Source organism: Oryza sativa, chromosome 1, assembly GCF_034140825.1.
Source record: "Oryza sativa Japonica Group chromosome 1, ASM3414082v1".
Classification (NCBI taxonomy): Eukaryota; Viridiplantae; Streptophyta; class Magnoliopsida; order Poales; family Poaceae; genus Oryza; species Oryza sativa.
The window spans coordinates 19,703,229-19,715,570 of NC_089035.1; the positions used below are offsets into that span (position 1 = coordinate 19,703,229).

At 39.8% G+C, this 12,342-nt stretch overlaps 1 protein-coding gene across 1 annotated transcript; it reads left to right on the forward strand.

Annotated features, from left to right (window-relative positions):
- Positions 1 to 261: 261 nt before the first annotated feature.
- Positions 262 to 4,376, forward strand: LOC4327800 (uncharacterized). Its single transcript, XM_015767825.3, has 5 exons — positions 262 to 534; positions 1,854 to 1,996; positions 2,627 to 2,756; positions 3,494 to 3,685; positions 3,965 to 4,376. The coding sequence occupies exons 1-5, from the start codon at positions 367 to 369 to the stop codon at positions 4,175 to 4,177; spliced, it is 846 nt and encodes a 281-aa protein (XP_015623311.1). The 5' UTR covers positions 262 to 366; the 3' UTR covers positions 4,178 to 4,376.
- The last annotated feature ends 7,966 nt before the right edge of the window (positions 4,377 to 12,342 follow it).

Below are 12,342 nucleotides of genomic sequence, written 5' to 3' on the forward strand. Positions count from 1 at the left end.
CAGCGTAGTTTTCGACCAGTTTTGGTTGAAAATAGCCTCGGTGATCATTTATCCTGCTTCGCCCGTAGAGCGAACGCTGAACTTCCCCTCTCAGAATATTGTCCACACGTCGGGCGTGGGAGCGGTGAAGCACGCACGGAAGCAGCCAGGCCAAGGCTACGTGACAGCAACGGGGTGCCGTGTTGCCGAGGCAGGCCACCAAAGCCAGTAGGGCCCTGATGATTAGCAACAAAAGCGGGTGCCTGCCGTGTGGGCTGCCCTGCATCCATCGGTCGGTCCATCGCCCTCCGTCCCCATCCCCACCGTCACCGAAGCGACGCGACGCGACGCGACTGCTGCTTGGGATTTGATTAGTTGTGTTGAGAGATGGCCACACCGCAACTGCTGCTACGCCGCGCCTTCTCCTCCTCCTTCCTCTCCTCCCCATTCCGCCGCCCGCCACTCCACCCCGCCCGCTCCTTCGTTCCCCCCCGCGCCGCCATGGCATCCTCCGCCGCGCCGTTCCACATGGTCCAGATCCAGCGCGACGACACGGTCAGTCACTCTCACTCCACTCACACTACGCTCGCCCAATCAGTCCCCCCCTCCCTAGGGTTTTGGGTTTTCCCGTTTCCCACTGTTTTTATTTAGGAAATATATGTTCGGCCCGCTTCGTTGCGGTTTAGCTCCCGCTTCTTGTGATTCCCCCCCCCCCCCCCATTTTTTAGAGAATCATCCATGCTTCTTGTGGTCGAGGAGGTGATCTTTGAGACATGAATATATTCGTTTTTAGAACTCACTTTGCCGCTTTTTCCCCGCCTTCCCGCATTGGCTTTACCTTTAACCCTTTCTCCGCTAATTAGATGGCACATAATGCTATTGAGTCATGACAAATAGTTCTGGCTGTCATGAATTTGGTGGATACTCGGTATGCGTTGAGATTGTTGTGTCGTTATGTGGAGTAATACAACGATTAATCCATTCGTTTCCGGTTTTCTTTTGCCTAATACGGAAACCGTTTGCATCCTTTTCCTTGTATTAATTTCTATGGTATATACATAGAATTGATCGAAGTATTGCAGACGCGAACTTGCTAGTACGGTTTTACAGTGCCAACGATTTCACCTGGACTATTCCAGATGTTTCAGCTTATCTGTGCCTTTTCATATATTCACTTGATTATTCTGTCCATACAGCTTACCTGAGGTTGTTATTTGTTGGTAAGAATGTGCATTAGCCTTGTACGAAGTAGGTACCCAATTTCTCTCCAACCAGAAAATTGTAAATGTGGGACACTTTTAAAATTTCTCCTAATCTAAGATCAGTTAGCTACTTAGCTCAATGAACTAAATTGGCTGGAAAGACAGCTTGCTATAAATATGTGGTGATTGGTGAAAATAAAAAAAGATGATGTCACTGAGGCATTAGTCAAATTTATGTGAGTTTTGGAGGCATATGCCATCACTTGATGCTCTGATGCTCCCACTTTCCTCTAATCACCGAGTAAGCATTACTTCCTTCGATATACAATGCATACTGTATTAAACTTCATTACTGCAGTATGACAGCGGACATAACCTACTATAGTAGTAATTGTAAATAAACTACCATCTCAAAAAAATGTACTTTGTAAACTAGGGCATATCACAGCCATAACTGAACAAAAAGAAGTGCCAATATTTTTTTTCTTGATTTCTTGCAAGCTAATATTAAGATTCTGCAACCTTCACTCTACATCATGAGAATTGCTCTTTATATCGTAACGGTCGCAGTGTGACACTAAGTCAATAGTACTTGTACATGATACTATCTTTTTCTCTGTAGTAAACTGGTAATGTGGTTTACTCATAAATTAATCTAATGCTAATCTGCAGACTTTTGATGCCTATGTTGTTGGAAAAGAGAATGCTCCTGGAATTGTTGTTTTGCAAGAGTGGTGGGGGGTTGACTATGAGATCAAGAATCATGCTGTCCACATTTCCCAAATTGGTGAAGGATACAGAGCTCTCATTCCAGAGTAAGATCATATCTTGTGGTTCTTTATTTTGCAAGAATTTCCTCATTTGTCACAAAGTTAAAATGGCATAATCACATTTTCCAGAGAGTTTGTGTGCTCTTTTTCTGTTGAGTTTGATGCAAATCAGTTCATTTGCCACAATAGAGCCACCTCTCCTGCTTCTCCCGAGAATGACCATTGTGGGTGACACTTCATCGTCTTCAACGCATGCGCTGACTCCAGCCATCATCACGCCATGCCAGCTACTGTTGCATCCCCCCATGCTGGCTCCAATGTCGCCTTTGGTTAGGAGCTAGGAGAGAGGGAAGGAAGGTGGAGGAACAATATGGGAAAGGAGGCAGATGGCTGGGCATGGGAGCTCATTCTCGGGAGAAGCAAGAGAGGTGGCTGGAGCTTACACATAATTGTTGTGCATGTCATTGTGGCACATGAGAAAATTCCCATTCAACTCTTGTAAATTTGAGCATGCCACTCAACTTCTTTGCACACAGCAAATTTTCATTCTTCAGCAATAATTAGCATCACGTATTCAAAAACAAAGTTCTAGGAATGGATGCTTCATAAATCTTAATACTTAGCATTTCGTTTCTCAGCCAAGAAACTTGTTTACCAACGTGCCTTTTTCTTCAGTTTGTATCGTGGTAAGGTTGCTCTTGATGTAGCGGAAGCTCAGCATCTGATGGAAGGTCTAGACTGGCCGGGTGCGGTCAAGGATATTCAGGCTTCAGTTAAATGGCTCAAGGCAAATGGATCACCCAAGGTAGGGCTCGTATTTGTTCTTGTTTCATTGTTTTCTCATGTTTTCTGTACTACTGAAATTATATCTCCGTCCACCATCCAAATATTTTCAGATGCCATGACATATTTACCCAACTAACTCGTAACTAATTATTTCTGTTTGCTGACTGAACTTCACTGGTAGATTAAAAAGAACTAGAGAGTTAAAAATGCAGCATTTGTATCTTGTTACGTGCTTACTTTAGATAGAGGTACCTCGGGCAGAAATTTCAGCAATAGCAATTGATTGGTTTGAGTAACAGGGAGACAGAAGAAGTAAGAGCATTGTTGCAGTGATAAGTTGTGCTGATGGAGAGGGAAGGAGATTTCTTAACTCTTACTTTCCATAATGGCAGGTGTATAGTCTTTAAAGGAACTGGCCCTAACAAATGTTATTTAGAGATGACTTAGTAACCAGAAGATAAACATCGTAACTGTCAGATTCTTGGTTACAGAAAATAAACCTAGGTATATTCCTTGATTTCCTACATATGCCTTTTCATGGGAAGTAACTAATCATGGGGATAGATTACTCAGCTGAGTTGGTTGCTTGCCATGTGCCTAACTTGCTGCACCTTTTAGGGGTGTACACATGATGTATTGACATATTATCCTAATTGATGGATGAAACCTAGCAAAAAAAAAAAATTGTCTACATTCTGATGAAACCATGCAGAATGTAATGAATTGCATTATGATAACTTATATTCCTCCATGTAGGTTGGTGTTACTGGATATTGCATGGGAGGCGCTTTGTCAATTGCAAGTGGAGTTTCAGTCCCAGAGGTTGATGCTGTTGTGGCTTTCTATGGGACACCACCTTCTGAGCTTGCCGATGCTTCCAAGGCCCAGGCTCCCATCCAGGCTCATTTTGGGGAGCTTGACAGTTTTGTTGGATTTGCAGATGTCACGGTAAGACCACCTCTCATATGTTTTGTCTATTTTGCTATGTATTGACATTATGCTTGGGGCAACTTGTTTAAATTTCACATTCATATACTAGTATCGGCATTGTTGAATAGTTACCTTTTTTGTTCAAGGAAGGGCTTGATTCCATACAATTTATCTGCCTAGAATGATGTACATTGGACTAGAGAATGATTAGAGTCTACTTATAGATGCTCAATTGAGCATTTTGACCTGAAAAATCTAATATTATTAATAGGGGCACTTATTAATATAATGTTTCAGGCAGCCAAGTCGCTGGAGGAGAAGCTCAAGTCATCTGGCGTGCCACATGAAGTCCACATCTACCCTGGCTGCTCGCATGCTTTTATGAACACATCACCTGAGGCCGTCAAGAGGAGGAAGGAGATGGGTCTGACTGATGAGAACCAGGCAGCAATTGACCTGGCCTGGTCTCGCTTCTCGACTTGGATGGGTCGTTTCCTTGGATCGGCGTGAGCCATTTACGCATATATGTTGTCAACCTGTCAGGTTGTATGAATAAAATCATTCAGGCCAGATGCAGAGTAATTAAGTATACCCAAACCAAATAATTGTGCTGTGTTGGACTATGTGAACATGCCATGCTTTGGTTTGCGAATTATCTGTGGTTTTACTGTGCTTTCGAGATTGCATATATATTCTGCGTTGGCCTCAATTTCTTGAATATCTGCCGCAGGGAGCGGGATTTGATTGTGAAACTCGGCTCAAGTAGAATCCAGCGATGAACTAGGGTCGAGAACGGATCCTGCCGAAAATTCAAAGAGTTCCTATAAAATTTATAAGGAACTTTGTTAGCAAAGAATATTTTTGAAAAAAAAAATTCAATTTCCATTCAGTTTGTGAACCGCACAGTCAAAAGAAAACAATTTACAAGGAAAGAGGCTTTCCTTCCTTAAAAGTAAAGGAATAAGTTCACTTTAGATCTCTTATATTGAGATCGAGTTTGAATCATGTTCTTAATCATAATAACAAATATAAGTGTCTCTTGTCTTATAATACTAGAGTACCAAGGTGTGAGAGCAGTATTATGCCTAGTTTTAGCTGATTTAACGGGCTAACTATTGTGCCTAGTTTCAGCTGACATGGCGAGCTAAGTTAGTATGAGACGCATGTGGATCTTATATGTCATGGCCTGCACAACTCGCACCTTACCGTCCTCCCTTGTGATCTCTTCTGTTACTATTTCTATACATTTGTTGTTGACATTGATCTCCCTCGTACTGAAGATATATCTGACGGCAATTTATATTACACATAAATTAAATAAAGTTGTTTGGGTTTGCAGATACTATATAATTATTGCGTCAAAGCGGAATGGACAAACATCTGTTCCTACTGAAACATGTAACTCCACGCTCTAATTACTAACAGTGGAACAGGAATTGGCAAAATTAACCAAAAGTAAGAGGTATTCTGGTGTCAGTTTGTAGTAAGATAATAAAGCAAAAGAAGGAACAGGTGGCAGTGAAGTTACCGTAACACATGGTTGGGACCTGCAGATTTTGTCACGCTCATTACCGCACCGCATGATTAGAAACAAAGAGGGCAATTCGTGTCCAAACTGCTTACTCCACAAGGCCACCTAATTAATTCCCAACGCTTCCCGTGTCTATGATACCATCACTTCTTGCATCGATCGTGCATAGCCAAGTTCCCCGTTCTAAACTCCAACAACATCTAGATTTTTCCTCGATTTCTGTTTGCACGTTTTTTAAACTGCTAAATGGTATATTTCATGTGAAAACTTTCTATATAAAAGTTACTATAAAAATCAAATAAATCCATTTTCAATTTTTAATAATTAAAACTTTATTAACCATATGCTAATGATTTATCTCTTGTTACGTGCACACTTAATTTTCATCCTATAATCAGATTCGAACGGGGCCTTAATTTGCATGCCTCCCCTCATGTTCTATCAGGAAAATTGTAAAATTCAAGCAGGCTGGAAAGAGGCAGGATGAAGGAATGCAAGGGAACAGCTAGCTCCAAAACATAGTGGAACTGGAAGGTGTGATTGCTTTCATAGAAAAATCGGGAAAAAAAAGTGGAATGGAAGGTGGCGTGCAGTGTGCTGAAGAGTGATGCGCTTTTAAATAGTCAAACTAATACGTCGTCGATCAACCCCACGACACGTGGAACTGCTTGCCAACTAGGTGGGCCCGTGGTATGGCTTCAAGAGCTACACTCGCAAGTTCTCCATTCACGCTGATGATTGGGACCCACGTGGACATGTCAGCGCATACCTATGCAAACGCACGTCGTTTAGAATCTCGTGGTGTATATTTCCGCTTATGTAGAGCGGATTTTAGGTTTTTTCATCGAAGTTTATTTTTTAGCCTTTGCTTTTAGATCGCTAAAATCATCTATATAAAAGTTTTATTTATAAATTACTTTTCGTTTGTAAATATGTCGTTTGGCTTATTCTACGAATAAGCGAAACAATAGGGCTGTTGGTTAATGAAGCCAAGCCTTACATTTTTTTTATTATGTTATTTTCGATTGACCAAATATTCCAACAATTTTCCATTTCTTATTATTTCGGTCAGCATGCCTATCACCATTACAGTGTACTTGTCAAACGTAATAGGAGCGAAGGACTAGCTAGAAACGGAAACAGATCTCTTGACTTTATGCAGATTGCAGTTGTGCCACTGACATGTGGGCCATATCAAAGTGGGGTCCACATATCAGTGGCACAACTGCAAACTACACAACGTTAGGGATGTAAAATCAAAGGTATTTTTGATTATTATTCTGTGATGAATAATTGGGCATTGGAGATTATTAGTTTTGTTATTTGGAATTTATTCACGAAGTGGTTTTGGAGATGATTGGAGTTCACAGGTGAATCTACAGGAAATCGCTGTTATTTCATGTGACCGGTCAGACCGGGCAGGTGTTGCCGGTCAGACTGGCGGTGATCGAGCAGTCGGACCGGCTAGCCCACGGTCTGACCGGCCGACTCTGTGTCGGTTTCGGTTTCGGGTTGTTTGTTTGGATATCCGTGATTATTTCATGATTATGGCTTCTAGATGGATACTATACGTATGTAATACTGTTGTTTGCTACTAATGAGTCAAGTTGGAGATAGCTTGGTCTCGGAATATGGTTTCTTTGTTTATTTCATGTGTAGGTGACTCGATGCCTCGGGAGAGTATTTGCGGTGATGGACCGGGAGTCGGCTTGGGGATAAGACGACGTCTGTGGTGGTCAGAGATCATGCGGGATACTTAGGCTAGAGTTGATGCACGTGGTTGATAGAGATTCCATATGGCATACGATGGAGTTATTGTGTGCGTATGGGATGCGGAGTCGAATTTGGAAGGAGTCCAAACTTGGTACGATTGGTTATGTAAAGTTTCTTTCTTATACTAGAGGGTTTCCTAAGGTGTTTAGGACTCGTAGTATGGGTTTGGTTCGTGCCTTTAGGCTGCCTACCTCAGGATATAAATAGAGGGGGAGCGTGAGGCTTCCCGGTATCACTTTTGTATCGCTTTTGAGAGTATTTGAGTTGAGTTTTGAGTTAGGGTTTTGAGTTTAGTCGAAATTTTTGTAAGGAGTGCAGTTGGTGCACTTTGTAAACACAGAGAGAATCAATAAAGTCGTCATCCACTTTAAGAGTTCTTCGATTTGTGTTTCACCGGGTCTCAGCGGTCTAACCGGCGATATACCGGTGGTCAGACCGGCGGCACGCGGCGGTCAGACCGATGGCATACGGGTGGTCAGACCAGCGGCGGCGGCAACAGGCGCGGCAGGAATTCCAGGGCGGTCAAACCGGGAGATCTACACCGGTCAGACCGGCGGCTACGCTTCGGTCAGACCGGCTAATCTACTCTGGTCAGACCGATCTCCATCGATTTCGAGAGTAACTTTTATTTCAGCTAAAAGTTTTTGGTTTTTGGGTATACCAACCATTCACCCCCTTTGGTTAGCTTAGTTCTTGCTATTCGATTCTACAGGGGAGTCTCATCCGCCAGGAACATATCTAGAAAAGCACAACATAATGACAGCAGAAGGGCCTTAAAAGAGAATGTGTTCAGCATCCTCAGGCATACCACAAAGTTTACATATGTGATTCCCCCTCTTCAGTTTATCTTGACCTATTGTACAACAGACTGGACTCTATCATACCAAGCTAGGAAGTGTTTAATTTTAAATGTTTGGGGCTTCCAAACATCCCGTATCATCATCAGCTATTCCCTAGAAAGTCAGACATATATAAGGTCTTATTCGATAAATTCTCAAAAGAGAGGAATTGAAGGGGATTGAGGGATAATTCTAAACCACAATAGGTATTGAATTAATCCCCTTCAAATCATCTTCAATTCTCTTGTAAAAGGATTAACCGAACAAGATCTAAAGTGGTTTGGTTGAATAAGATTTTACTTTTTGTTAAAGTCTAGCAGAGCTATCTCTACCAGGATAGGCCTTAGCACCTCTCAAGTGTACCTCACCTACAAGGATCTTATGTTCATTACTTATTTGGAGGAGTTTACAACAGAGGAATTTGATAGGACAAATATCTCTCCAGATACCATGCCTAAAAAGAATGTAACTCCCCCATTCCCCACAAACAACTGTAATTCTCGCCAAAGCCACTCTTTCATAGCATGTAATCCTTTCTGAAACTGAGAAACTCTACCATTACCTGTCTAAAGAAAAAACCTCTCTCTAACATATACTCTATGCTTACTATCTCTAAGCAAGAGCTGGAATCCTAAAGCTTCAAGAGTTTCATTGTCCATTGTCCATTTAGCTTGGTGAAAAATATTCATTTTGCTGGACGCTACTAAACCCAAATCTCCATATATAATCTTTTGGTCTAGCCAAAGCAGACCATTTCACCAACCGGCACATTATATCATCTTTAACACCAGTCCAAAAATTCACGATTTCTTGATGCCTTCCAATATTGCACCCCTCTGGTAATATACTATACCCTGCTTAATTTCGTTGACTATTCCGATGGCACACGGTTTTGCTAGCAATCTGGGCTGTTCTTTCCTAGCTGCTGGTTTTGTCTGGCAACATGAGTGTACACTATTATATAGTGTGACAATTACCTCAATTCTTCCTATATATATATAGAGGAACACCTATTGATTGGACTATCTTAAACACACAATGTAGTATGTCAGTGCTTGTTGGAAGACTGGAGAGAAGCAAAGTGGCAAAGTGGCATTGTATGGTCGCTACCTACCATGACTAATTATTCAGTTATGTTTTCTCTTAGAAAAGATACAAAGAAAAATAAGTCCTTACACCAACTATTTCTCCGCCTTCAATAAGCTTGGAGCTTTTTTTTTTTATTGGAATAAGCTTGGACCTTTGGTATTATTTGCAAATGAATGTGGAACAAATACACATCCATCCATTTAATTCGCCTTCTGTTTGTCGGAAGAGTCAATAGAGATAAAAGCCATATGATTTAGTGCATTTTCATCTTAAAAGAAAATATGCATATGAAGTTAAATTAGGAGTTCTTAACCCATTGATCATTTTCTAAGAAATGGTATGCTTTTTCCCCAAAAAGGCTATTTGCAGCATAGGTACGACAAATCAACTATAATTTTCACAAAATTTTAGCTGGATACATGAGATTTTATATGTGTAAGTTGAAGCTGGAAAAACAAATTTCACTGTACAATTTAATTTTTTTATTTCAGATTTCTTCTCCGAGGAATCTATTACTTTCTCTCAATATCAAGTTTAGACTTGGTTATTTTTAGATAAGCATGATCTTAATTATTTTCTGTGTTAAAAAGATGATAAAAAAAATCTCACAAACCTAGGCCTTGTGAGCCAGCTTGGGCATATGGATGAAATAGCGAGGTTCTGAACTTCTGATCATATTGTTTTTCATGCAGGCACCCAGATGTGATTCGCTGATGCAATGCAACCTCCATTCAGCCAGTCGAGATCAGTTAGAACCACGAAGCAAGACACGAAGCAAGTAGATGCATTGTTCACCACGGGCGCGTTGCGCTGAAGATATCAAAAGGCACGGTACATGGAGAACGCTGCTTGCTCAGCATGTCATGCAGCACATTACCTCTATATTCCCCTGACTAGCCGATGAGAAAATGAGGCCCTCCAACTCCCGACGCCTCTCATGCCTAGCTTGAGATATCTATGCCACATTGCCAGAGATGCAGATTGTTGAGTTGCAAGTGTAGGACTGGCATTTGCGAACATCTTGAACTGGCACTTGTGTAGGACTGACTACCATATCCCAAACAGCTGTATATGTATCTTCAGCTGCTTCTTGTAATGGTCTTGCTAGCAATCACCTCCGTCCTCCGGTTGTTGGTTGCAATGAAATACTCCTATTTGGAAACCATGATCGCACTAATTTATTACAACTAAAGGGTGGCCATTTAAGATTTTGTACATGGAGATATGGAGGTATGAGGCGAATTTTGTCGATATAGTTAAAAGACCCTGAATAGCATTCACACACGGTTCAGAACCTTCATGAATGATTGTTTGATTTTGTGTATGTATGTGATATGCCGTCATAAAAAAAAATTACGTGCATCATATCTTTTTAAGGATGTGCCTATCCATCAGTTGACAAGCACGGGTCACTGACAAAATCGCAAGGGTAGATATTCAAGTGGTTTTGCCCCGAAAAGAAAAGGACCCTTTAATTTGGGCTATTTTTAATAGGAAATTAGATAAAATATATAACACTCACCCTTTCGAGATAATAGGCTCCTATCTGTTGGAAATAGGACTGCAACTTCTGCAGTCCTCAAGCTCACATAAACAAGATGAATACACAAACTAATAAACTGGTATTATGTTCTCGCATAGGAGTATGTCTCATGATCTTACAAATTAAAGCACTAACCTATTTACATGGGACATCAAGTCATTTTAATCAATACGCTAATTAAACAACTGACCCAGTACTACCGACTTAACACCACATGGACAGTGAAGATCTACGGCATGGTGTCCTCCCCTGTTCACACCTCTCAGCTTGTGAGCTTGTCACAAAATTAAGATTTGACGACTGGCTATGCTCAATACCCTTTGATTACTTACTCCCGAGATATATACAAATGTGCATCTTGCCTTACCATTTTATTAGCTAAATTAAATGGCTGAAAATGTTATTTGATTAATAAGTAAATTATTTCTGGTTAAATGGAACCAACGAGAAGTTTAGCCAGAAAGAAATAATGATGTAAAATTATCATTGACCGTAAGATGGCCGGCACGATTTTTGGCCGGCTTAGGAAGTGGTGGGCCACATTATTATTTTTTAAGCCCGCCATTTATGTTTTATTTATTTCCAAAAATTCATTTATGAACTTTCTTAGCCATTTAAAATTGCTGGAAAATTATGGTCAATTATTTGAACACTTAGAAAATTATTTCTAGTTAAATGGAACCAACGGGAAGTTTAGCTAGAAAGAAATTAATGATATGATATTATATTTGACCAACGTTAATATGATTTCATGTCAATATTTATTAAGATTATTATTTCTTTAAGCCATTTAATTTATTTCTAGTTGAATGGGAATTCAACTAGAAAGTATATTATGATTTCATGTCAACATCACTATGATGGTCATTTCCTTATTAACTTAATTATTTATAGTCGAATGGAACCAACGAGAAATTCGATTAGAAAGCATTAAGATGTGAAGTTATATTTAACCCACGTTATTATAATTGCATGTCAATTATAATTTTGTTCCTTTCTTATTTCTACCCAATGGTGATATAATTAAGGAATTAATTTTAAGATTATTCATAATTATTTATGACCAATGGTGCTTTGACTATGAAATTCTAAGTTTATTTTGCATATGATTGATTAAGCCATGGTAAACTAATTATATGCAATTATCAATGCTTATTATCAGTTGCAATACTGAGTAAATTATTTCTAGATTAATGGAACCAACGGGAAGTTTATCTAGAAAGAAAGGTGATTTCATTAAGATTGTTATTTCCTTAATTATTTCTGCCCAATGGTGATGTAATTAAGGAAAAAATCTAAATATCGTCAATCATTATTTTCTTCGTCATTTTAGCCTTAATGGTGATATGACTTAGAATCTTATTTATGCCATTAGTGCTTTATTTCCTTTATCACTTTTACCTTACAGTGATGTGATCAAGGATCTCTAATTCGTCACTAAGCTTAATTCCTTTACCATTTCTGCCCAAGGGTGATATGGCTAAGGATTTTAATTTCGTGTCATTTACTAATGGCATTATGCCCTATATCATATCTACCTACTTATGGTAATTTGATTTAGGATTTTAATTTCAGTAATTCATGATAACATTATTCCTCTAAATTCTCTGTCATTTCATAATCTTTTCTACCCTATGGTGTTTGATTATGAAAATTTGAGTTTTATTTGTATGTGATTAATTAAGTCAACGGAAATTAATTGCATGCATTACTAATGTTTAATTAATAATTAATTTTCTCAGCATTAGGACAGCTTAAGGCTATTCAGCTTCTTGATGGATCAAATTACGTTGAGTGGAGAAATAATGTGTTTATTAACTTAGCCATAAGAGAGGATCCGCCCGAGGAACCTCAACCGGCTGAAGAACTCAATATAATTGGGGAAGAATATGATAATCTC